This window comes from Agelaius phoeniceus, chromosome 25 (genome assembly GCF_051311805.1).
Source record: "Agelaius phoeniceus isolate bAgePho1 chromosome 25, bAgePho1.hap1, whole genome shotgun sequence".
NCBI classification, from domain to species: Eukaryota; Metazoa; Chordata; class Aves; order Passeriformes; family Icteridae; genus Agelaius; species Agelaius phoeniceus.
The window spans coordinates 4,679,244-4,703,886 of record NC_135289.1 but is presented as its reverse complement, the minus strand read 5'-3'; the positions used below and the strand labels follow the sequence as shown (position 1 = coordinate 4,703,886).

At 54.1% G+C, this 24,643-nt stretch overlaps 1 protein-coding gene across 4 annotated transcripts; it reads left to right on the top strand.

The window, feature by feature from the left end:
• The first annotated feature begins 24 nt into the window (after positions 1-24).
• On the top strand, positions 25-21,757 carry RAB44 (RAB44, member RAS oncogene family). Of its 4 annotated transcripts, none has more exons than XM_077190652.1 (17): positions 25-3,025; positions 4,378-4,646; positions 4,741-4,855; positions 5,099-5,270; positions 5,502-5,645; positions 5,973-6,063; positions 6,169-6,264; positions 6,890-7,077; positions 7,838-7,886; positions 8,173-8,267; positions 8,742-9,871; positions 15,830-16,390; positions 16,892-16,973; positions 17,389-17,503; positions 18,899-19,000; positions 19,806-19,882; positions 20,329-21,491. In XM_077190652.1, the coding sequence occupies exons 2-17, from the start codon at positions 4,443-4,445 to the stop codon at positions 20,414-20,416; spliced, it is 3,309 nt and encodes a 1,102-aa protein (XP_077046767.1). In that variant the 5' UTR covers positions 25-3,025; positions 4,378-4,442; the 3' UTR covers positions 20,417-21,491. The 4 variants fall into 4 exon arrangements, with proteins under 4 accessions (XP_077046767.1, XP_054504979.2, XP_054504977.2 ...); XM_054649004.2 differs by having other exon boundaries at positions 27-3,025; positions 8,742-9,136; XM_054649002.2 differs by lacking the exons at positions 25-3,025; positions 4,378-4,646; positions 4,741-4,855; ... (6 more) ...; positions 8,173-8,267; positions 8,742-9,871 and having other exon boundaries at positions 10,786-16,390; positions 20,329-21,757.
• The last annotated feature ends 2,886 nt before the right edge of the window (positions 21,758-24,643 follow it).

Sequence of the window (24,643 nt, the reverse complement as noted above, 5' to 3'; positions counted from 1 at the left end):
GGGGGTGTTCCAGGGGCTGGGGATCCCTCTGGGGGTGCAGCCCTGAGCTGGGATCTGCCTTTGCCAGGGCTGAGAGGAATAAAGCCTTGCCCCAACCTCTGTGCTTGACCCCATTCCCTGGGGACCGTGGTCTGGTGCTGCCACCGTGTCCCCAGCAGTGTGGGGTGTCCCTGGGGGCTCCCTGTGGCTCCTCTGTTGCCCCCATCATTCCCCTGCCCCACTGTGACTCCCCCCTGCCCCTCAGCCTGTGGCCATTAGCCATGGGCAAGCTGCTCCCCTCCCTGTGCCTTTAAAGGGTGCTGGGGGCCCACAAGGGTGACCTATGCTGTGGGATGGGGACACAAGAGCATGTGCTGGCACTGCTGCTGGAAATGTGCATCTTCTGGGTGGCACTGAGATCCCAGGGGCGTCAGGGATGTCTCAGTCCTTGGAGGACTGGGCAAGGCTTGGATGCAGACTCAGGTTCTGGTTCCTGTGAGAAATGCCCAGATTTGCAGAGGATCCAGATGAAAAGAAAGCTGAGGGCAATGACAACCTCGTGTCATTGCTCAGCTGAGGGTCCCTAAAGCCTCTGTCTGTCCCTGGAGTGAGGGGTGACATCCTCGCAGACCCTTGACACGCACTCAGCCTTTGAGCTGCTGCTGAGTCAAACCCTACAGATTTAGCCCCTGTAATCTTTCCCCTTACGTCAGTCCTTCCAAACCCCCCTGGCTGCTGCCAGGAGCTCCCCTCTGCTGTCACCTCCTGCTTGCCAGGAGCAGGAGCAGTGAAGGAAATGAGAAATAAATCAGTGAACCCCCCTTGTCTGTGTTTGTGGCTTTGGGGACAGCCAGGCTGGACTCTGCAGGGTTGAGCTCTGAGTCCCCAGGACACCCCAGGACTGTGTCCCCCCAGCTTTGGGACACAAAGCAGTGATGGCAGCTGGGGAAAGGATGGAAACCTCCCACTCCCAGCCCAGGCTGTGTTTGCTGCTCCCAGCCCAGCCCAGCCTCAGCACAGAGCAGGGATGCTGAGGGTCAAACCCTCACAGGGGGAGGTTCAGGTGCTTCCCTTCCCTTGTCCACATCAATCCCCTTTCATTGGGGGTCTCATTGGGGTTGGATTGTGCCCTCCCCCCTGGGCTGTGGTGACCATTGCTGATCCACTGGAAGCATGATGCCAGAGCCTTGCTGGGCAGAGGGCACAAATCAAGCTATCCCAGGGATATTTAGGGTTTTCCCTTCAAAAAGGAAAATTTTCTCCTCAAATCCTTGGGGAAAGCCAAAACCCAGCCTTTCTGTGCAGCAGCAAACATTGCAGAGGGTTGGAGGGTGAGGGCACAGCCTGACCAAGGGGATGCTTCAGTTTGGGGTGAGCAGCAGCAGCAGCTTTGCCCAGAGTGTGGAGAAGAACCAGCTGAGCTTAATCTGGCCCTGATGGAGCAGATGGACCTGAGCTGGCTGCTGCTCCCTTAGGTTAGACAGCAAATGAGCAGGGTGTGGCTGGTTCCCAGAGGGATTTCACCTGTTTAGGTGGGCAGAGAGAGCTGGGGCATTGTTCCAGATTGCAAGGCAAGATGTTCTCTATTACCATCTGTATGGCAGATTATCTTTTGTCAGGTGGGCAGTTTGCCTTATCTCTCTCTTTGAGTGACCACAATCATTCCTCCCTCCAGAGAGGGGACACTGCTGATAACAGCCATTGAATGTCCCTGCATGGCTGATAAGAACTACAGCATCCCATTGGGAGATGTGAGCCCAGGGGGAGGAGCCAAGCATTCCTACCTGGATATAATCTGGAGATTCTGGAACACCAGCCAAGCATTCCTACCTGGATATAATCTGGAGATCCTGGAACACCAGCACAGCTTCTGCACTGGATTGCCCAGAGGAACAGCAGCTGCCTCTCCTTGCCCTGGATCTTCAGAGGCAGAGACTGCACCTTTCTCCAGGATCCCTGCTCCAGCAGAACCAGCCCTGGCACTGCAGGAGGGCTGAGCCACAATTCCAATGGTTCTGCTGCCAACAGCCTGACCCACAGGGTGTCAGGCTGGGCTCTGACTCTGGCAGTGCTGGTTTGGTTTACTGCATTGTTTATTTTATCTTTTTATTTTATTTTCTTCCCTAGTAAAGAACTGTTATTTCCTGCTCCCATATTTTTGCCTGAGAGCCCCTTAATTTCAAATTTATAGCAATTCAGAGGGAGGGGGAGGGGTTACATTCTCCATTTCAGGGGAGGCTCCTGCCTTCCTCAGCAGACTCCTGGCTTTCCAAACCAAGACAGGCATCAGCTCCCAGCCCACAGCTCCTGCCCTGGGAGCCTGGGCTCTGCTGTGGGCCAGGGGATGTTTGTTCGAGTTATGCCCTAGAGATAACAGAGTTTCCTCCTGCCTGTGTTCTCTTCATGTTTTGCAGCTAAAGAGCAGGAAAAATGCCTCTGGTCCATCTGACTCCCCTGTCCCTCATGAGGCAGAGTGGCTGCAGCCCATGACCAGACCGTGGGTTTAAAGCCACGTTTATAATTCAGGCAGGAGCCTTAAAAAAAACCATCAGAGAACAGCACGGGAGGGACATCTTCAAATTATGGGGGCAAAGAGCCTCCACAGGGGGGATTTTCAGGTTGTTCTGTCTTTGGTAGGATGTTATAATCTGGAGGCTGTAGATAATCTTATATTTTGGGTTATTTGGAGTCTTAAAATAACATTTTTTCTTTGTCTGCTGTTCTTCCCCCCACTCCAAACTCTGCCCAGCCCCAGACATGGCAAACCAGGAAAGGATGGAGACTTTTCTGCCCTTCCTGATGGCACTGGCAGTGCCTTTGCAGAGCTGCCTTGGGACCTGGGCACTCTGGGGACACTGTGACCCTCTGGATGGCTCCTTCCCACACCCCCCTTGCAAGGCAGCAAACAGGAAATGTGTGAGCACCGGCAGTTGGTGTCACCCAGAACGGAAGGTGCCTTGAGAAAGAGAGATGAGAGCAGAGGCAGCTCCGTCCCTCTGAGCTGAGGAGCCCCTGTGCCCCACTCTGAGCGTCCCTCGTGGGCAGGGTAAGTCCTGCTGCTCAGGGGCTGGCTTGGGCATCACCTTCAGGAAGAGAAAAGTGAGGGAAATAAGGGGTTTTTTCTTGCTGTTGTGATCCAAGGGGTTTTTTTCCTGCTGCCTGTGAGGGGCTGTGGCTGGGGCTCCTTTCTGAGGGCTGGGAGCAGCGCAGGGTGCTGTGGAGGGAGGCAGAACACTGGGAGCTGGGGATGCCATGGGGGCCCTGCTTGGCTGGGTGGGGGCCACAATTCCCATCCCATCCCATCCCATCCCATCCCATCCCATCCCACCCCACCCCACCCCATCCCATCCCCCTGCTCGTTCAGCACCTCCATCATGCTGTGGGCTTAGCTCACTTGCCCTGGAGCTGGAACAGGAACCAGGGGCTTCTCCAAGCCTTAAACAACCCCCCTGCCCCCCAGAGCTCCTGCTTCTGCTGTCTTAGAGGCTGGGACCACCACAAGGCTGTTTCTGGTCCTGTGGGACTCCAGCAACTCCACAAGACCCTCTTCTTGTTTTAAGGGTTTGGGGCTGGTTTTGGGCTCTGTTCCCATTTCTGATGCACACTGGGATTCAGCAGGACCTGTTTCTCATGGCAAAGGGAGGGGGCAGAGGGCTGGAGGAGCTGCTGTCCCCCCAGGCTGGGAGGGGAGAGCTGGGCTCAGCCAGACCCAGCGTGGCCCCGGCTCTGCGTCACCGCTCCCCACGGTTTCCTTCCCTCACAGTTTCAGCTTTGCCACACAAAGAGCAGCCCCCCTAGGGGATGGCATGGTGGCTCTTGGTGACAGGGCCACCCACCCAGGCTGGGGACAGGGCACTGGGGCCCCCAGCTCAGGCCCCACGAGCCTGGGCGAGCAGCAGCGTGGTGGAAACCGGCCAAGGGCTCCTGCGCTCTGCCCGGAGGTGACTCACAGCTGTGAAAACTGGGGGAGGACTTTAAAAGGTGCTGCTGAGCTCTGAGAAGGCAGGTGGGACCAGCACGTGTTGCTCAGACCTCCAGCATCACCTTGGCTGGTCCTTTCCTGGTGTCACTTCCTTGCTGTGTCACCTCCTGGCTTACCCTTGTGCTCTGTGCATCCTCCACAGCCAGGGAAGAGATTTCCATGGGAAAGGTTTGGGGAGATTTGGGATGGGTGCTTGGCTGGTGGCAGGAGTGTTCAGCAGGGCTGGGAGCCCCTGGGAGGACTGGCAGGAGCAGCTGTTGCTGCTGCAGATCCAGGCTCCATCCGTGCCGTGCAATCAGAGATAAGGCCTTCCCTTCCCTTCCTGTTGCCAAACTCTCCTCAGCAATCGAGGTTTGGGCCCTTGACAGCAGCAAAATGAACTTCCAGCTTGGTGCCTCTCTGCTGTCTCCCACCAGGCTGGAGCAAAGGTGCCCAGTGAGGGCAGGGCTGCCCGAGTGTCCCCGCCAGGCCAGGCCAGGCCATGTCCGAGCGCCGGGCAGGCACCAAGGGCCGGCGCTTGGGCTCCAGCCGGCGCAAGCAGCTGCAGGAGGGCCCTGGGCAGGCACCAGCACCCAGCCCCAGTGAGGAGCCACCATGGGCATCTGAGATAGTGCAGAGGGTGCAGCAGCTGCTCAGCACCAGGCACACGGAGCAGGCAGGAGTCGTCACCCGCTCGGACGTGCAGGTGAGGATGGGGCTGTGCCCTGGGCTCCAGCACTGCCATGGTCACTGCAGATGCTGTGACAGGTGGGTTTTACCCTGGTTTGCTTTGGTTTTAGAAGCTGCAGGAGGAAGGTTTGCCGTGCAGCAGGGAGGAGCTGGAGCTGGTGTTTGATGGGCTGGATGCTGCTGGCACCGGGCGCTTGGGCACAGAGGAGTTCACGGCCGGGCTCCGTAAGTGCAGCCTGGGCTGGTCCTGGACACGGTCCCAGGGCTCTCCTGGGGGATGTGAGGTGCTGCCTTTGCTGTGTGGCACAGGATGAATCATCCCTATGACCAGCTCTCAGCCCTTGGCTCACCAGGAGCAGGGTCCTGCTGTGCTGAACCGCTTTGTTGAAGCCGTGGAGAGGGAAATGTTGGTGTTGGGCTTTGCTGTTGCCCTGCTGGGCACTGAGGATTTGGGATATCTGTCAGCAGGGCAGTTCCTGAGCTCCCAAAATGCTGCCAGGGAACACCGGAGGAGGAAGACGGCGTCGCGGAGGGTGAGGCTGGTGCTGCCCAGCCCAGTGCTGGAACAGGGGGACAGCGAGGAGAGCAGGCACTTCAGAGCCTTCATAGAGCAGCTGGGCACAGACAACCCCTCTGAAGAGTGAGTGCCCTGCTTGGCACCTGTGGGTGTCCTGCAGGATGGATAGAGGGGGAAAGCTTGGGGCAGGGAGCTCAGAAATGGCGCGGAGGTGCCTTGGGCCTGAGCACAGGAGAGGGGTCACAGCAACCCCAGAGCTCACACACCTCAAAAAGTGTGAGTTCAGTGACTCAGCTGGCCTGGCTTTGGGGGTTCTGGGGGGATGCTCACCCCACAACACCCCTGTCCCTGCAGACAGGAGATCTGGCAGCTCTGGGTGAAGCTCCGGCAGGACGAGCCCCAGCTGCTGGACAACCTGGAGGGATTCCTGGCCAAGATGAGGCAGCGCATCCAAGAAGCCAGGAGGGAGAAGGAGGCTCTGGAGCTGACTCTGAACAGGTGAGTGACCCCAGGATAGTGCACAGGGATGGGACAGGAGGGATGGGGACAGGGATGGGGCCCTGGACGGCCACCCCAGCCGTGTGGAGAAACCTGGATGCCTTCAGCATCCCCACCAGCGGCCGGAGCAGAGGTTCTGCCAATGTTTGGGGTCGGGCTCCCTCTACAGTCACGGAAGCGATGGCAAAAGGGCCGGACGGACTGCCGGACACATCCGTGCTGGGGGACACCCTCGGGCGAACCCAGCCCGGCATCCCGAGGCTCCGAGGGCACTGCGGGGTCCTGGAGCGGCTCTCACCCCCCTGCCCGGCCCTGCTGTCACCACAGGCGTGTGGCCGAGCACGACAAGGACGTGCAGCAGCTCTGCGAGGCCCTGGAGCAGCAGATCCAGCAGGAGCAGCTGCGGCTGCAGCAGCAGGTGCGTGCCCAGCTCCTCCTGTCCCTGCCCTGGGGACCCAGCACCCCGGACCCGCTGGGCAGCTGCCGGTGGGTCCGAGGGTGCCAGCGTCCTTGTGCCACCCAGAGCACGGCCCGGAGCCGCCAGCAGGGCGAGGAGCTGCAGCGAGCGCTGGATGCCAGCGAGAGGGAGGTGCAGCGCTTGGTCACAGCGCAGATGGAGGTGGGCTGCCCCCAACCCCCCCTCTGTGAGCCAGGGGTCTCCTGGCTGTGCTGTAACAACCCCATGCTGCTGCACAGCCTGTTCTGGGGTGTCCCCACCACCCCTGGCTGCAGGCTGTCACACAGGACCCGCTACACCCCATCCCTGCCCTCCCCTCCATCCCCCGAGGACGCAAGTTGAGTTTCCCATCCACCATCCTCATGTTGTCATTATAGTGCAAGGGTTCTATTGTCATTACATTGAAAGGGCTCCATATTGCTGGAGTTTTGTACTGCCTTGATGTTTCTCATAGGCAGCTCCTCTAGGCACTGCCTCTTCCTGGTCCTGACAGCAGCCAACTGACTCCAGATCCCACCAATCCACTCTTTAATAACACTCTTCTGATTGGCTACAGGTGTGGCCTGTTAACATCAGGCCTGCTCCTAATCTTTAGTAATTGGTTCAGCTGCAACTCTTTAGTGGATAAGATTGCATTCTATACCACCTTCATTTACCCATACTGTATCCCCCTACATCCTCAGGGTGGGGGGGTGGTGTGAAATTCAGCCCTGTTCTAGAGGAGGTGGTTGTGAATTATTTTGCGTGGGGATTTTTGGCTCTGAGTGTCCTGGTTGCCATCCCCCAGCTGGAGCGGCGCTGCCGCAGCCTCCAGAGCTCCCAGCAAGCGACCAGCACGGAGAACCAGCAGCTGCAGGAGAGCAACCAGGCCCTGCAGCAGCACCTGCAGCACCTGCACCAGCAGCTGCAGCACACCCAGGGCCACCTGAGGACCATGAGGGCTACAGTGGCTTGGGAGCACATGGGGGAGCCCAGGTGAGTGGCTGAGTGACCGTGTGTCACTCTGTGTTCCCCACAGACATCATTTCCTCCTGGATGGGGAATGAGTTGGATGGGCCTCAGGCATCACGGTGCTCCAGTGCTGCCCATGGTGCAGGTTAACTGTGGCTTGGTGTGCAAAGCATCAGAGGAGAAAGCAGGACTATCAGCACCATGAATGTGTGCCTGGAGGGCAGTACCAGAGAGATGTGGGTGTCTGTGACCGTGTTCACAGTGGGTTTTGGATGAGGGAAGAGATGAGGATCTGACTCCATGTTTCAGAAGGCTTGATTTATTATTTTATGATAGATATTATATTAAAACTATACTAAAAGAATAGAAGAAAGGATTTCATCAGAAGGCTGGCTAAGAATAGAATAGGAAAGAATGATAACAAAGGTTTGTGGCTCAGCTCTCTGTCCGAGCCAGCTGGGCTGTGATTGGCCATTAATTAGAAACATCTAACATGGGCCAATCCCAGGTGCACCTGTTGCATCCCACAGCAGCAGATAACCATTGTTTGCATTTTGTTCCTGAGGCCTCTCAGCTTCTCAGGAGGAAAAATCCTAAGGAAAGGATTTTTCATAAAAGATGCCTGTGACAGGTGTCCTTCACCCAGGAGGGCTCAACAGGACTGATCCAAGGACTGTGGGTTTTGCTGACCTGCCCTATCACTGCCCTGACAGCCCTGGTGCTGGGGTGGGTGTGGTGAAGGGGATGGAGTTCCTGTTTTGACCCTTGTGCTCTGTGTTTGCAGGGACAGAGTGGTGGCAGAGTTACCCATCGTGGTGCCAATGTCCCCACAGGTACTTCAGCTGGGTGTGTGGGGACAGGTCCAGGGCCTTGTGCTGTTCTGTTTGGGACTGCTGAGGAGCTCAAGAGCACAGGGAGCACCTGCAGCACTGCCTCCCCTAAAATCTCTCTCAAACGGGGCTGGTGCAGATGTTTGGGAGGGGAGGGGGTTGCAGCACCTTACTTCTTGTACCTCCAAGATTTTGGGGGGTACAGCTGGATACTTGCACATCGTTTCAGGTGGATATTCTCCCTCACCAAGTGTATTTTTCTCTCCTCCTCCCACCCTGTTTCCTGCAGCTGAGTCCTGGGAAGAGCGAGAAGTTCCGCTCCGAGATGCGGATCAGGCTGGGATCCCAGAGCAGCGAGGGCAAAGCCAAGAGCCCCCACCAAGTGTAAGGGGTCCCCTGTGTGCCCCTGGGGTCTGAGAGCTGGGGCTGAGCCCCAGGCCCTCCCTCCACCCTCCCCAGGCAAACAATGAGATTTTGTCCTTGTAGCGCTCCTCTCCCACCCACTCATCTCTCACCACGGAGCTCACACCTCTTATCCCAGCTCATCACTCCCTTGGCTCAGGAACTGGCTGTACCTGGCTGAGAATTGTCTTTTCCTGTCTGATAATGTCAATATGGGTACTGGGAAGAGGCCAGGATGCAGCCCTGGGTCTGGCTGCCTGTGTGTGCACCCCCTTTCCCCTGCCCCCATTGCTGCCTGTGTGAACTCCAAGTGCAATGGGGGGATATAAAATCAGGTTTGGAGAGGAATGGGGTGAGGGTGTAGATCAGAAACCCTCTGGGACTGACTGGGGATGGGAGGGAGCTGGAGCCTGACCTGGGAGCTGGTTCATTGCCCCCCTTTTCTGCCCTTTCCAGGGTTTGGGAAATGCTGCCAGCAGAAACAAACCTTTCAGGAGCCCCACAGAAAGCAAGCTCTGCAGAAGAGGACCCCTTCCCAGAGCCTTTGAAAGAGGAAGGTGTCTCTGACCAAAGCTCTTTGCTAAGAGAGATGAATGATGCAATAGCAGCTCTGAGCAAACATCTGAAGGCACAGGCAGTGGGTGCACCCCCTGCCCTGGCAGACACTGCCTGTCACCCCTGGGACAATGCTGAGCCCCACATGGGGACAGAGGCAGCCACAGCCCATGAAACAACCCCTGGGGTTCTGCAGGAGACCCTCCCTGGCCACATCCATCGTGAGCTGCTGGAAGGAGACCTGCAGGAGGGAGCAGGCACAGCTGAGCTTCGTGCTCTGGATGTGACACAGGCTGGTGCGTCCGCAGGAGCCGGGCACTGCACGGCTCAGGAGCCAGGGGCAGAGCAGGGAGAGAGCCCAGAGGAGGCACAGAGGATGTTATTCCTGCAAGGAAAGGGTGCTGGTGTGGAGGAGATGGTGCTGAACGTGGCTGAGCATCTGGGAGAGAGCATGGAGGCAGCAGAGCAGGTCCTGATGGAGGTGGAAGGAGCAGGGTGGCTGCAGGAAACAACGGCTTGGGCAGAACCACAGCTCCTGGGAGAAGTTGAGGAAGTGGAGATAAGCCAGAGAGAAGATTTGGAGGCAGGTCTGGGGCCACCTGAGGCTGGGCAGGAAGGTGTAGCAGTGGGACAGTGCCTTGCCATGGATGAGCAGCAGCCAGGGAGGACACTGGAGGTGCAGGCCCTGGGCACAGAGCTGCAGGAACGGGCTGACCCCACACTGGGGCTCCCAGGGAAACTGGAAACTGAGCTGGGAGAGCACCTGGAGCCACAGCCCCCATCCTGGGGTGAGGCACAAGTGGGAGCAGCCCATGGGGGTGGTGTCCCTGAGGTGCCAGTGGCTCCAGGCCCAGGAGTGCTGGATGAGGAGCGTGCCAGGATGGAGGTGCAGCCCCAGGGAGAGACCACGGACTCCAAAGTGCTGGAGGCGCTGCCAGCCCCAGCTGAGCGTGCAGGGAACAGCAGAGCCAGGGACGAGGAAGAGGAGGTGGATGAAGCAGAGCCCAGGGAGGCAGAGCAGCAGCTGCAGGGTGAGTGTGCCAGGGGAGGTGCAGGGTGGAGAGGGAGTGTGGGTGCTCTGGAGCCACTGGCAGTGGCTCTGCCACCCACCCACGGGCAGGGAGGAGGGGGAACAGATGTGGAACTGATGGAGGCCCCCAGCAGCACCAACATGGAGCTGCTGGCAGAGGTGGAGGCAGATCTGCAGGGCTGGAGTGAGGCTGGATCCCCAGGGACACAGCAGGGAGGGGGTGTGGATCCAGGTGTGCAGCTGGAGAAGGAAAAACCAGAGGTAGGGCTGGGAGAAGAAACAGGGGCTGCTGCAGTGCAGAGGGAGGGTCCTTCCCCTGCAGAAACACCTGTGGGCAGCCCAGACTGGTGTGGGCTGTTCCCAGGTACATCTTGGGCACTGGTGGAGGCAGATCTGCAGCTCTCTGGGGGTCCCAGCCCAGAAAACCCCCAGGGAGGGAAGGGGGAAAGAGCTGTTCAGCTCCCAGAGAATGAGGAAGAGGATGGGGCACAAGGACAGGGTGAGCAGGGGCTGCCACATGGGCCAGTGCCTCATCCCAGTGGGCTGACCTTGGGTCAGGGGGAGGGGGCTGGTGCAGGGCCAGAGCTAAAGGAGAATGCTGAAAGCCTGGGCACTACTGAGGAGCAGAGCACTGGTGCCAATGTGCAGCTGATGGCAGAGGGGGATGAGCTCAGAGTGAGCCCAGGAGGGAGCACAGAGACAGATCTGCAGCCCTTGGGTGAGGCTGGATCCTCAGGAACAGAGCAGGGAGGGATTGTGGATCCAGAGGTGCATCCCCTGGATCAGGGGGATAAAGCAGAGTTTTTGGAAAGGAAGGCAGAGGATGCCCAGGCAGATATGGTGTTCCATGAGGGTCCCAGCCCAGGGGCTCCATGGGGAGGGGAGGCTGAAAGAGCTGCTCAGCTGGAGGAGGAGGAGGAGGATGGGGCACAAGGACAGGGTGAGCATGGGCTGTCACACGAGCCTGAGCTTCATCCGCAGGGATCAGGAGCTGAGCATGGTGAAGGGGCTGGTGAAGACATGCAAGCACAGCAAGAGGCTGAAAGCCTGGACACTACTGAGGAGCAGGGCACTGGTGCCAATGTGCAGCTGATGGCAGAGGGGGATGAGCTCAGAGTGACACCAGGAGGGAGCACAGAGACAAATCTGCAGCCCTTGGGTGAGGCTGGATGCTCAGGGACAGAGCAGGGAGGGAATGTGGATCCAGAGGTGCAGCCTCTGCATCAGGGGGATAAAGCAGAGGTTTTGGAAAGGAAGGCAGAGGATGCCCAGGCAGATATGGTGTTCCATGAGGGTCCCAGCCCAGAAGGCCCACAGGGAGGAGAGGCTGAAAAAGCTGTTCAGCTGGAGGAGGAGGAGGATGGGGCACAAGGACAGGGTGAGCATGGGCTGTCACACGAGCCTGAGCTTGACCTGCAGGGATCAGTAGCTGAGCATGGTGAAGGAGCTGATGAAGACGTGCAAGCTCAGGAAGAGGCTGAAAGCCTGGGCACTACTGAGGAGCAGAGCAGTGGTGCCAATGTGCAGCTGATGGCAGAGGGGGATGAGCTCAGAGTGACCCAAGGAGGGAGCACAGAGACAAATCTGCAGCTCATGTCTGGATCCTCAGGGACAGAGCAGGGAAGGAATGTGGATCCAGATGTGCAGCACCTGGATCAGGGGGATAAAGCAGAGGTTTTGGAAAGGAAGGCAGAGGATGTCCAGGCAGATATGAGGGTCCATGAGGGCCCCAGCCCAGGGGCTCCATGGGGAGGGGAGAGTGAAAGAGCTGCTCAGCTGGAGGAGGAGGAGGATGGGGCACAAGGACAGGGTGAGGATGATCTGTCACACGAGCCTGAGCTTGATCTGCAGGGATCAGGAGCTGAGCATGGTGAAGGGGCTGATGAAGAAGTGCAAGCTCAGGAAGAGGCTGAAAGCCTGGGCACTACTGAGGAGCAGAGCAGTGGTGCCAATGTGCAGCTGATGGCAGAGGAGGATGAGCTCAAATCAGCCTCAGGAGAAAGCACAGAGGCAGATCTGCAGCCCTTAATCCAGACTGACTCCATGGGGACAGAGCAGGTGGCTCCAGATGTGCAGTCCCTGGATCAGGGGGATAAAGCAGAGGTAGTGGAAAGGGAGGCAGAGGAGTCCTGGACAGACACTCAGCTGTGTGTGACTGCCAGCCCTGAAACTCCCCGTGGAGGGGAGCTCTGTGCAGCTGTGCAGCCCAGGGATGGGGCTGGGGATGGGGCACAGGGACAGGGTGTGCGTGGGCAGATGCAGGAGCTGGTGCCTGACCCATCTGCAGTGACCATCAGCCAGAGAAGGGGGACAGATGGAGGTGTGCAGCCAGTGGAGGAGGCTGAAAGCTTGGACACAGTGGAAGAGCAGAGCAGTGGTGCCATTGTGCAGCTGATGGCAGAGGGGGATGAGCTCAGAGTGAGCCCAGGAGGGAGCACAGAGACAAATCTGCAGCCCTTGGGTGAGGCTGGATCCTCAGGGACAGAGCAGGGAGGGAAAGTGGATCCAGAGGTGCAGTCCCTGCATCAGGAGGGTAAAGAAGAGTTGGTGGAAGGGGAGGCAGAGGATGTCCAGGCAGATATGGTGTTCCATGAGGATCCCAGCCCAGAAGGCCCACAGGGAGGAGAGGGTGAAAAAGCTGCTCAGCTGGAGGAGGAGGGTGGGGCACAAGGACAGGGTGAGGATGAGCTGCTACATGAGCCTGAGCTTGATATGGACAGATCAGGGGTCAGGCAAAGAGAGGGGGCTGATGAAGACGTGCAAGCTCAGGAAGAGGCTGAAAGCCTGGACACTACTGAGGACAAGAGCAGTGGTGCCAATGTGCAGCTGATGGCAGAGGGGGATGAGCTCAGAGTGACACCAGGAGGGAGCACAGAGGCAAATCTGCAGGTCTGGGGTGAGGCTGGATGCTCAGGGACAGAGCAGGGAGGGAAACTGGATCCAGAGGTGCAGCCTCTGCATCAGGAGGGTAAAGCAGAGGTTTTGGAAAGGAAGGCAGAGGATGTCCAGGCAGATATGGTGTTCCATGAGGGTCCCAGCCCAGGAAGCCCACGGAGAGGTCAGGGTGAAAAAGCTGCTCAGCTGGAGGAGGAGGAGGATGGGGCACAAGGACAGGGTGAGCATGGGCTGTCACATGAGCCTGAGCTTGATCTGCAGGGATCAGGAGCTGAACATGGTGAAGGGGCTGATGAAGACATGCAAGCAGAGGAAGAGGCTGAAAGCCTGGACACTACTGAGGAGCAGGGCAGTGGTGCCATTGTGCAGCTGATGGCAGAGGGGGATGAGCTCAGACTGACCCGAGGAGGGAGCACAGAGACAGATCTGCAGCCCTTGGGTGAGGCTGGATGCTCAGGGACAGAACAGGGAGGGAAACTGGATCCAGATGTGCAGTCCCTGCATCAGGACGATAAAGAACAGTTGGTGGAAGGGGAGGCAGAGGATGCCCAGACAGATATGGTGTTCCATGAGGATTCCAGCCCAGAAGGCCCACAGGGAGGAGAGGGTGAAAAAGCTGTTCAGCTGGAGGAGGAGGGTGGGGCACAAGGACAGGGTGAGGATGAGCTGCTACATGAGCCTGAGCTTGATATGGACAGATCAGGGGTCAGGCAGGGAGGGGAGGCTGATGAAGACATGCAAGCAGAGGAAGAGGCTGAAAGCCTGGACACTACTGAGGACAAGAGCAGTGGTGCCAATGTGCAGCTGATGGCAGAGGGGGATGAGCTCAAATCAGCCTCAGGAAAAAGCACAGAGGCAGATCTGCAGCCCTTAATCCAGACTGACTCCATGGAGACAGAGCAGGTGGCTCCAGATGTGCAGTCCCTGGATCAGGGGGATAAAGCAGAGGTAGTGGAAAGGGAGGCAGAGGAGTCCTGGACAGACACTCAGCTGTGTGTGACTGCCAGCCCAGAAACTCCCCGTGGAGGGGAGTTCTGTGCAGCTGTGCAGCCCAGGGATGGGGCTGGGGATGGGGCACAGGGACAGGGTGTGCGTGGGCAGATGCAGGAGCTGGTGCCTGACCCATCTGCAGTGACCATCAGCCAGAGAAGGGGGACAGATGGAGGTGTGCAGCCAGTGGAGGAGGCTGAAAGCTTGGACACAGTGGAAGAGCAGAGCAGTGGTGCCATTGTGCAGCTGATGGCAGAGGGGAATGAGCTCAGAGTGAGCCCAGGAGGGAGCACAGAGACAAATCTGCAGCCCTTGGGTGAGGCTGGATCCTCAGGGACAGAGCAGGGAGGGAAAGTGGATCCAGAGGTGCAGCCTCTGCATCAGGAGGGTAAAGAAGAGTTGGTGGAAGGGGAGGCAGAGGATGCCCAGGCAGATATGGTGTTCCATGAGGATCCCAGCCCAGAAGGCCCACAGGGAGGAGAGGCTGAAAAAGCTGCTCAGCTGGAGGAGGAGGATGGGGCACAAGTACAGGGTGAGCATGGGCTGTCACACGAGCCTGAGCTTGATATGGACAGATCAGGGGTCAGGCAAAGAGAGGGGGCTGGTGAAGACATGCAAGCTCAGGAAGAGGCTGAAAGCCTGGACACTACTGAGGAGCAGAGCAGTGGTGCCAATGTGCAGCTGATGGCAGAGGGGGATGAGCTCAGAGTGACACCAGGAGGGAGCACAGAGGCAAATCTGCAGCTCATGTCTGGATCCTCAGGGACAGAACAGGGAGGGAGTGTGGATCCAGAGGTGCAGCCTCTGCATCAGGAGGATAAAGAAGAGGTTTTGGAAAGGAAGGCAGAGGATGCCCAGGCAGATATGGTGTTCCATGAGGTTCCCAGCCCAGGGGCTCCATGGGGAGGGGAGGGTGAAAGAGCTGCTCAGCTGGAGGAGGAGGAGGATGGGGCACAAGGACAGGGTGAGCATGGGCTGTCACACGAGCCTGAGCTTGATCTGCAGGGATCAGGGGTCAGGCAGGGAGGGGAGGCTGATGAAGAAGTGCAAGCTCAGGAAGAGGCTGAAAGCCTGGGCACTACTGAGGAGCAGGGCAGTGGTGCCATTGTGCAGCTGATGGCAGAGGGGGATGAGCTCAGAGTGACACCAGGAGGGAGCACAGAGGCAAATCTGCAGGTCTGGAATGAGGCTGGATCCTCAGGGACAGAGCAGGGAGGGATTGTGGATCCAGAGGTGCAGCACCTGGACCAGGAGGATAAAGCAGAGTTAGTGGAAGGGATGGAAGGGGAGGCAGAGGATGTCCAGGCAGATCTGCAGCTCTCAGAGGGTCTCAGCCCAGGGGCTCCATGGGTGGAGGGGAGAGGAGCCCTTCAAAATGAGGAGGAAGAAGAGGGTGGGGCAGAAGTACCAGGTGAGAATGGGCTGCCACAGGAGTCTGTGCTTGCTCCAGAAGAAGCAGGAGACCAGCAGGGAGAGGGGCCTGGTGCACAGCCACAGGAGGAGGCTGGAAGGCTGCACACACTGGAGGCCCAGAGCACTGATGCTGGTGTGCAGCTGTTCACAGACCAGCAGATGCCCAAATCTGGCTCAGGAGGGAGCACAGAGGCAGATCTGACACCTCTGGGTGTAGCTGGGTTGTGGGAAGGGGAGCAGAGCCTGACTCTAGGCTTGGAGGCAGTTCTGGGGACATCTCCCACTGCAAAGCCATGGGAAGGAGCTGCTGCTGCAGATGTGCCCCCTCCAGCTGAGGCTGCCACTGCTGCAGAGGGCCCTGGTCTGGAGGCAAAACTGGGAGCATGCATTGCTCCTGAGGGGCAGATCCTGGAGGCACAGGAATTACTGCAGGGAGAGAGGGCTCCTGCAGAGGGGAAGCCTCTGGATGGAGCTCATGGTCTGGAAGTGGCACAGGGAGAGAGGCTGGAGGCAGGGGTGAGGAATGGAGTGAAAACTCAGGGTCTAGGACTAAACCAGGGCCATGATGATGCTGAGTTGGCCTCCCTGGTCTCCGAGGCGCTGTCACAACTCAGCCCCCTAAAGCTGGAAACGATGATGCAGGAGGATGTTCTCATTCCAGATGTGTGGCGGCTTTGTGCTCCAGGACAGGCAGCCCAAAGGGAGCCTCAGGAGCAGGTTTCAGCACAGGGACATGAGGGGAGGCTTCACAAGGTGACCCAACAGCCAGAGGGGGAGACACCACCCACGAGGGAACCGGAGCACACGGCTGCTGGACCTGCTGAGCATCCCAAGCAAGAGGTGCCACCAGCATCACCACTGCACAAGGCAGTGCAACCAGGAGATGCTGGGAATGATCAGCTGGGGGTGGTCCTCAGAGAAAACTCACTGGGGCAAAGGCAGCTCTTGGGAGAACAGAGCAAAGACATCAGTGTTGGTCAAAGAGAGAAGATGCAAGAGTTTGGTGAGAAAATGAGCCAGGAAGGTGAGCCCAGCTCAGGAGAGCCAGGGGCTGTGACTGCAGCTGGGGCAGGAGCTGCCCCACAGGGTTGTCCTAAAGCTGCCCTGGACCCAGACCACCTGTACAACGTGCTGTTTGTGGGGGACTCCCACGTGGGCAAAACGTCGTTCCTGTACCGTTTGCACGCCGACACCTTCAACCCTCACCTCACGGCCACTGTGGGTAGGTCTGCTCCAGCCCCCTCCAAGAACTCCATTAGATCACAGCTGCAGTTCCCTTTCCTCCACCCCACAAGCTGCTGGTGGTCCCCACACGCCTGTTACAGCTCACACCAAGCGTGGTGTACGAGCAGTCCCCAGGGGCCAAGCAGAACCACCAAGTCCCCACGCCTGGGTGCTCATGGGCAGGAAATGCTGCTTCTCCTTGTCCTTCCTAGCAGCAGTGGCCCAGTGCTCTCCTCTCTGCTTTGCCTTTCAGCTCCATTCTCCTTTCCTCACCATCCTGGTTTTATTCATCATGAGATGATGAATAAATGAGATGATGAGATGACAGACCTTCCCAAAATCCAGTGATTAAACATCTCAAAGCCAGAGGCTCACTTGGGACCAACCCCTGGAGCTGCAGCCTCAGACCACCCTGCACCATGTTTCTTCTCCATCCATCTTCTGTCACAGGGCAGAACTCAAAATACAGTATCAAAATATTTTCTTTTGTGTTTTCCAGGACTGGATTACCAGATCAAAAACCTCGTTGTGGATAACAAGCGCTTTGCTCTGCGCCTGTGGGACTCAGCTGGTCAGGAAAGGTGAGGTGCTGCTGCTGCTTAAGGACGCAAACTGGGATTTTTTTTCCCCTGTAGTTTAGGGGCAATTGCTATCCTTTGCTTTGCTAAGGTGCTGCTGCTGCTTAAGGACACAAACTGGGATTTTTTCCCCTGTAGTTTAGGGGCAATTGCTATCCTTTGCTTTGCTAAGCAAAGGTGAGATTGCTCAAGGAGGGACTCTGTACAGTATGTGATCTGATAAAGCATAATAAAGGAAGTAATTAAGATAAAACTGGCGCTCAGGCTGTTCCTATGGCCCCTGCCATCAGGACAAGAGCCAAATGTGGGGGCTGCCTGTTTTGTAGACGTGCGTTCCCACCTTTCCCGCTAGGATTTCACATCACACGTAGGCAGAACCTCCTCAGACCGTGCTGGTGATCATCCCAAATGCCCGCAGGTACCGCAGCATGACCAAGCAGTTTTTCCGGAAGGCGGACGGGGTGGTGCTGATGTACGACATCACCTCCGAGTACTCCTTCTCCGACGTGCGCTACTGGCTCAGCTGCATCCAGGTGGGGGCGGTGAAAAGCTCTTGGGACTGACAGGAGTGGCCAAGCCCTTTGGAAAGGGTATTCTGCGTTGCTTTCATTATAAAATATTTTTTTTTCGTGGAGGATTTAACGCAGATACAAACGATTTTCACACGCTGGCAGTGTTTCCCGGGGTGATTTGTTGATAGTGTGGAAAAATGTCAATCAATCACTTGTTTTTAAAATTTTAAAAGTTTAATAGTAATAAAATGATTATAAAAATAGCAATACAATTAGAGTAATAATAATTTGGACGATTTGAATTAGGACAATATGAGACAATAGAAACAAAGAGTTATGGACCTTTGGGTACCTCTTTCTGGGCAGCATAAGCCCAAAAAAGGACCCACGATTAACCCTTAAAAGCAACGGCCTGTTGCATATTCACACACCTCATCCATGATGCATAAATTCCATTCAAACACAGGATTCTGTCTGGTCATCGTCAACTTCCTCTTCTTAATCCTGATGGTGTCATCCTGTCCTAGCAAGGCAGGAAGAATTTCGTTTCTCCTGATAATGGAGCAATAAATTCTCTTTCTCTGAAAGATTCAGGTGTCCTGTGGCTGCTGTCTCAGTGTGAGTCCTTTCTTTAGGAAAAAAAGTATCCTACACAGCATAGTTTCTATTTTAACTTTATGTTATAACCTAAAACAATATTTACCACACTACTTAAGAGAATTAATACAGCATAACTTTCTAACACAACACATATAATATTTATTTTAATATTTGCAAAAAGCCAATCATAAAATACGCATTTTTCACACTTTCATTATAAAATAATTTTTTTCCTGGAGGATTTAAGGCAGATACAAGTGATTCTCACATGCTGGCAGTGTTTCCCAGGGTAATTTGTTGATAGAACCAGTAGGGTAATGATAAACTCTTAAACAATTAAAAACTAGTGCAAAGGAATGGAAAATGTTGCTTTTACATCAAGAACAGTCCACTTTGAGTCCTAGGGAATGAGAGGTTATTCAAGGCCTATTAAAAACTTCTTTTCAGAGATTTACAGTTGACATAAAACCAGTGTTTAAAAATGCTGAAACAAAATAGGATATTGCCTCACTTGGTGCCTGTAAATCCCACCTAGAGCACCTTCAAAGACTGCTGCAGTTGAGAACAAAGTGAATTCATTACAAGTGTAACTCATCCAGTGCTCTGTCATGTTAATTGACATAGGCAGATGATTTAAGGAGAAAAAAAAATAAATCTTAAATGCTGTTGAAATTATTCAATTATTTAAAGTTTTGTTGTTAGCCCAAATCCGTGGGTGTCAGTCATGGTATTCCAGGATATGTGTAGAAAGTGTGGCCAGCTGGGATTCAAGGACGATTTTGAAGCTGTTCTGATCTTCCCTACTTTCTCACTCAGGAAGGAGCAGAGGATGGAGTTGCTGTTCTGCTTCTTGGGAACAAAACCGACTGTGCTGCTCAGAGACAGGTCCCTACAAAGGAGGGAGAATGCCTGGCCAAGGTGGGTGGTGAAGCACAGCCAGCCAAGCGAGGCAGGGACACCTAAGGATCAGCACCATCAACCCCAAGAGCTGGAGAAAGGGGAAAGCCCTTAATTTACCCCTCATGCATCAGTGGTTGACAAAATGTTCTCTGAATCCATCTCTCACCCTTCCCTGCCTTGCTTTCCCTTTGTCACTTCAATTTTGCCTCAGCACCATCCCAGTAAATTGGTTTATGGAACTGGATTTGTAAATTAAAAGATTTTCAGCTCTGCTTATCTTTGCTGTGAAGTGTTGAGTATCTTCCCAGCATCATAAAAATAGTAAACCCACTGAGCACTATCCTGGTTTAAAGATACTGAAATGATCAAATTTGATTAATCTCTTCACATATAGATGGCTAATAAAAATTAGATTAGGAGAATGAGAAGAATTTCACCTTTACTGCCTTATGGGATTTGGGCCAGAATCCATGGAGCAGTTTTGCTAATGGAGATCAGGGATAGATGCTTATTCTACCAAACTGAGAGGGAGTAAAAAAAGAGTTGGGAACATCTAGTAATGCCTCTCTCTGTGTTTGCTCCCATGACCAAATTCTTCTGTCTGCACAGTCATCCTTTTCCTTGGTGTTCAAAGCTGGTGTTGTAGCAACCAGAAAATCTGGATTTCACCCTCGTGTTCCAGTAAATAAGTTACTGAGTTATTTGTTTCCTTGATTCCCTCCTGTTTCCCCTTGGCTGGGACTGTCCCATGGCTATTTATTCCCACATTAAACTATTCCAGTGCAAGAACATTACATTTCTACTGGGGGTTTGTGTCTTCCAGGAGCACCAGCTCATGTTTTATGAGTGCAGCGCTGCCTCAGGCCACAACGTCTTCGAGTCCATGGTCAGCTTCACCAGGTGAGCCAAGTGCTTGGATTTTTTCACCTGCCCTCGATTTAATGGGCTTCCCCTCTGCTTTTTTAACTCCAAATACTGGATGTCACCATCACCAGAGACTCCATGCCCAAATGTCAGGGAAAACTCAGGGCAGTTCGTGTTGGGATGAGCATTTAGCACTGCTCTAACTTGTCTCCTGAACACCCAGCATTGCAAGGAGGTGAATTAAACCCTCTTGGGGATGCTGCTGACTTCTCCCTGGCTTGACTGAAACATGTTCTGTCTGTGATTTGATTTAGGTTGGAATTTTTAGCAGCATCCACAGCTCTAGGATCACATGGAACTGGAAGGATCCTGACTCCTTTCAGCTGTGCTGGGCCTCTTGTACCAAGGTTCATCAAAACAAACAGCACAGAAATACAAAATATATGGGAAATACACAGCTAATTTGCTTGCTTTTCTCTCAGGTTGCTCAAAGTTCGTGAGGATGAATTGAAAAACAAGGCAGAAGAGGTACCAAAGGCACCCCAGAAGAAAAAGGGCTGCTGCTGGTGATGGAGAGACACCCCACACACTGATCTGAAACTGCACCAACAGCCAGAAAAGCATAAAAATAATCCTTGGACACCTTCTCTTTTCCTGTGTGTCTTCCTTGGATGCTGAGAGCAAAAACTGCTGTGGGGGACCCCCTGCCATTCTCCCAGCCCTCCAAAATACTTCTCAGGGAACTTTACCACTTCCTCTGGGAGACCAAAAACAGGCTAGGAAAAGAGGCAGAAAAGGAGCCCAGCTGGGTCTGAGATGCTGCAATGATACTGGAAGCAGCAGGGAGCAAACCCAAGCCTTGGGAGAGAAGAAATGAAAACCTGAAGCCATGCAAGTGTATAAACCAAGGAGGTTTAGTGCTGTTGGTGCTCTGGGCTGTGGGGACTCCTCCTCTGGCTTTGCAATCTGATTGGATTTGATCAGGAACAATGAGATATTCAATATATTCTAAATGCACTTAAATGTCTCCAATGACACAAGGTAAAGCTGATTTTTCCCTTCTGTGGTTTATCCTGCCAGTGAGCAGTGATGGGGCTTGACAGAAACTACTGAATATTTTGCTCAAAATAAATTCAAAACCCCCAAGAGCACGTCCAGGATAAGAAGAAGATAAATGCTTGCAGGAGGTTTCTTTCATTGTGTTGTCCCCAGAGCAGAATTCTGGATTATTGCAACAAATTTCAGGCTGGGCAGAGAAGAATGAGCTGCTGCATCCTGCCCTTCTGCTCTTTGTGAAGTGCTGAATTGGTTTTAAATCCAGAAAAATCTAAATAAGCACATGTCACAATTTCAAGGGTTTTTTTTCTCTTTTTACAGCTTAATTGAACGATGTTTTTGCAGAAAAAAAAGACTTACAGTCTAAATAAATAAGAATACAAGTGCTATATTTTATTATTTTATATGCTCCATGTAAATTCCCAGCAGTTCAACAGGTGTGTTTAAAGACTGTGCTTATATGCAGAGTTTGCAGAAATAATTCTGCCTAGTTGGGTTTGCTTTTTTTGCCATTATTATTTATATGTGCATAATGGCAAAGCATAATAGGAGCCAGTTTGTGCCTTTGAAAAATAAAGTGAAAGCAGGAGTTGGGCTTCTAGCAACACTATATATTTTCATATATAATTATATATATTTTATATATATCAGCTTCACCTGCCAGAGTCCAACTTTGCAGGGACTCTGGAATTTTGGGGTCTTTTAGGGATGATTTATTTCTCCTGCACACCACAATTTATCACTTCAGTACCTCTGTACCCTAAGTCTCCATCCTCTGTGTCTCCCCCCAGCCTACCTCAAGTAATTTTCCTTTGGCCCCATCATTAAAATACTTTATTTTCTTAATGCAATATATTTAATGCTCCCATTCCCTGTCCATCCCTCTTTAGTGTATTTCTTTATACAATATTTTTAGTGATGGAGCAGCTCCTCAGGAAGGATTTATGTGGCTCAGCTCAGAGCTGTGCCTGTGGGGTTTGGTATTTGGGATATCTGGAATTGCTTTTTCTTATTGTTTGGGACCTTCTTCACTATTTCTTTTTTTACTTAAAAATAATATAAATCCAAATGTACTTTGCAAATTTGATCCATAATAAGAGAAGCATCATTTCAGTCTGATCGAGCCGAAAACTTTCTACTGGCTCTGTAACACTTCCCCATGTAAAGCCACGCATCAGATCAGCTTTTATTTTGCCTAAATATGCTGGGATTGCACATGGAAGGTACTGCTTGGCCGAGTGGCAGCAGGATTGTGCAAGAAACGCTTTTATCTGATTCTAAAATGAAGAGTTGAGGCCGTGGAGGCTGAATTTTCCCATTAGATGGCAGCAGCTGCAGCAATTCCTCCCCACTGCAATGTTGCTGCTGCAGGGAAGGACCAGGGAGCTCCAACAGGGCCTAAAGTGGGAGCTGAAATAAAAGGATTCCCAGAACAGCAGGCAAAAAGAAATGTCTATCTTATTCCCCTATCTTATTCCCCTAGAGAAATCATCTCTAGAAAAAAAGGATGGAGTTTGTGCCCAAAGCATGAGTTACCACACTCCAAACCTCCTCGCCAAACTTGGAAATGAATTTTTCATTGCCAGGCTGGGAGAAACACGGGGCAGGGAATAAACCACACTGGAAAAAATTGGGCAGCATGTTGCACTTGAAAGCATCTTTCACCTTTAATAATTCACATTCCAGCAAACATTCCCACTCTGGGATCAAAGGCACCGCTCCTTTGCAAGCCATTAAACGCCTGCACAAGTGTTTGGAGGAGGATCAAGGCCTGGGATATTAATAGCAAGAGGGAAATGCATATTTGTTTGGACCACAGGATGTTTTTTTTTCAAATCAGGTGGTTTCCTTTTAAGCTGTTTGAAATTCCTCAAGGCACTCCACAAGAATTAGAGGAGCTGCCTCAGCCAAACCAAGATTGGGAAGATCTCGGATCCCAGCCCAAAGTCAGCAGGGATTTACCATCATCCTGCTTGGATGAATGCACCTTGGAAGCAGAGAACCCACACGAGCTTCTGACAAGTTGGAACAAATCTTCAACCACAGCTTTCAGTGCCCCAGCTGTGGGATTTGGGTTTTGCCCAGGAGCGTTTCCCAGAATTTCACCCATTTCCCTGGAATGGCAGTAAAATTGAGATGAGGAGACAATCCCACTCCCCTGGGCTGGGATTGACAGGGCAGGAAATCCAAACCTGAGGAGAGGAAGTCCTTTTTCTTGCAATGTTTAATTCATCTGCAGAACTCAGCACTGCAGGAAGTTGTTGAGGCTGAGAACTTAAACAAGGCTGAAATTTAAACAAGGTTGCTCTAAAGGGTCCTGGTCTGGTGGAACAGGGGGAGTGGAATGAGATGGTCTTTAAGGTTCTTCCAACCCAAACCATTCCAGGATTCTATGAAAATGCATCAGAGATACCAAAAACACCCATCACACCCACAATCAAAAGCTGACTGAAAATATGTTTAATTGCAGTTAAATACTGAAGCTCATATCTGAGAGTGGGGCTCCTGCATTCTCCCAAGCTTTTCATACCAGGGGTGCCTCCAGGGACCTTCTCTTGCCCCATTTCCAGCTCATTACTCCTTGAAGCCTTTCCCACAATTTTTGGGGCTTTCCCACATTTTTTTAGGGGGTGTTAACTGTGTGCTCAGTGCTTGTCACTTGACCTGTGGGAATGGGCACCCCTGTCCCCCATGGGGCTGGGGATAAGTGGGGTTCAGGGGGCACTGTGAGGGTCTCCCAGGAGGTGCTGGAGGGGACTGTGGGGTGATACTGGCGACTAATGGGGTGCTGGGAGATGAAGGGAGGTGTTAGGGATGCTATGGGATGTGGCTGTGAAAGATTTTGGGGGTTCTGGAGGGTGCTGGGTGTGCTGTGGGCTCAGGAAGATGCTGAGGGTTCCTGTGGAGGCTGTGTGGGATGTCTCAAGGTGCTGGTGGAGGCTCAGGTGTTCCTTAGGGGGGTCTGTGAGTAATGGGGGATCAGGCAGGTGCTGGAGTGTGGTCTCAAGGTGTTTATGGGCTCAGGTAGGTCCTGGTGGGGTATCTCTGACTAATGACAAGGTCAGGCAGTTGTTGGGGGTGGTCTCAATGTATTTATGGGCTCAGATGGGTGCTGGGAGGGTCTTAGGGGTCCTGAGGAGCTCTGATGATCCAGGGGAGGCTCAGGCTGGTCTGGGGTGGGAATAATCACGGACTGAGATGGGTGCTGGAAAAGGGGTCTCCATATTCTGGGCTGAAACGTGAGCAGGGAGTCTCAGGGGGACATTGGGGGTGCCAGTGGGGAGGGATGTGGGTGCTGGGGGCTGTTCAGAGGTACTGGGGTGGTTGGGGGTCCTGAAGGATGTTGGTGGCCCTGAGGCTGACCAGGGTGTTGGGGGTTTCTGGGGGTTTTTGGGGGTCCCGGACAGTGTTGGGGGTCCTGAGGGATGTTTGTGACAGCAGAGGGACGGGTGTTGGTGGGGTCCTGGGGAATGTTGAGGCTTTGGGCTGAGCAGTGTGTTGGGAGTTCTGGGCAGTGCCGGGAGCCCAGGCTGGGCCATCCCGGGTATTGAGTGCCCCGGCTGGTGAGGGGGGTCCCGGGGAGTGTTTGTGTTCCTCCGACTGGGTTCCCTGGGCGATGTGGCCGATCCGGGCAGTGTTGGCTCCCCAGGCACTGTTGGTTCCCTGGGTAATGTGGCGGTCCCCAGGCAATGTGGGTGTTGCCTGGGCAGTGTCGGTTCCCCGGGCAGTGTTCCCCTGGCG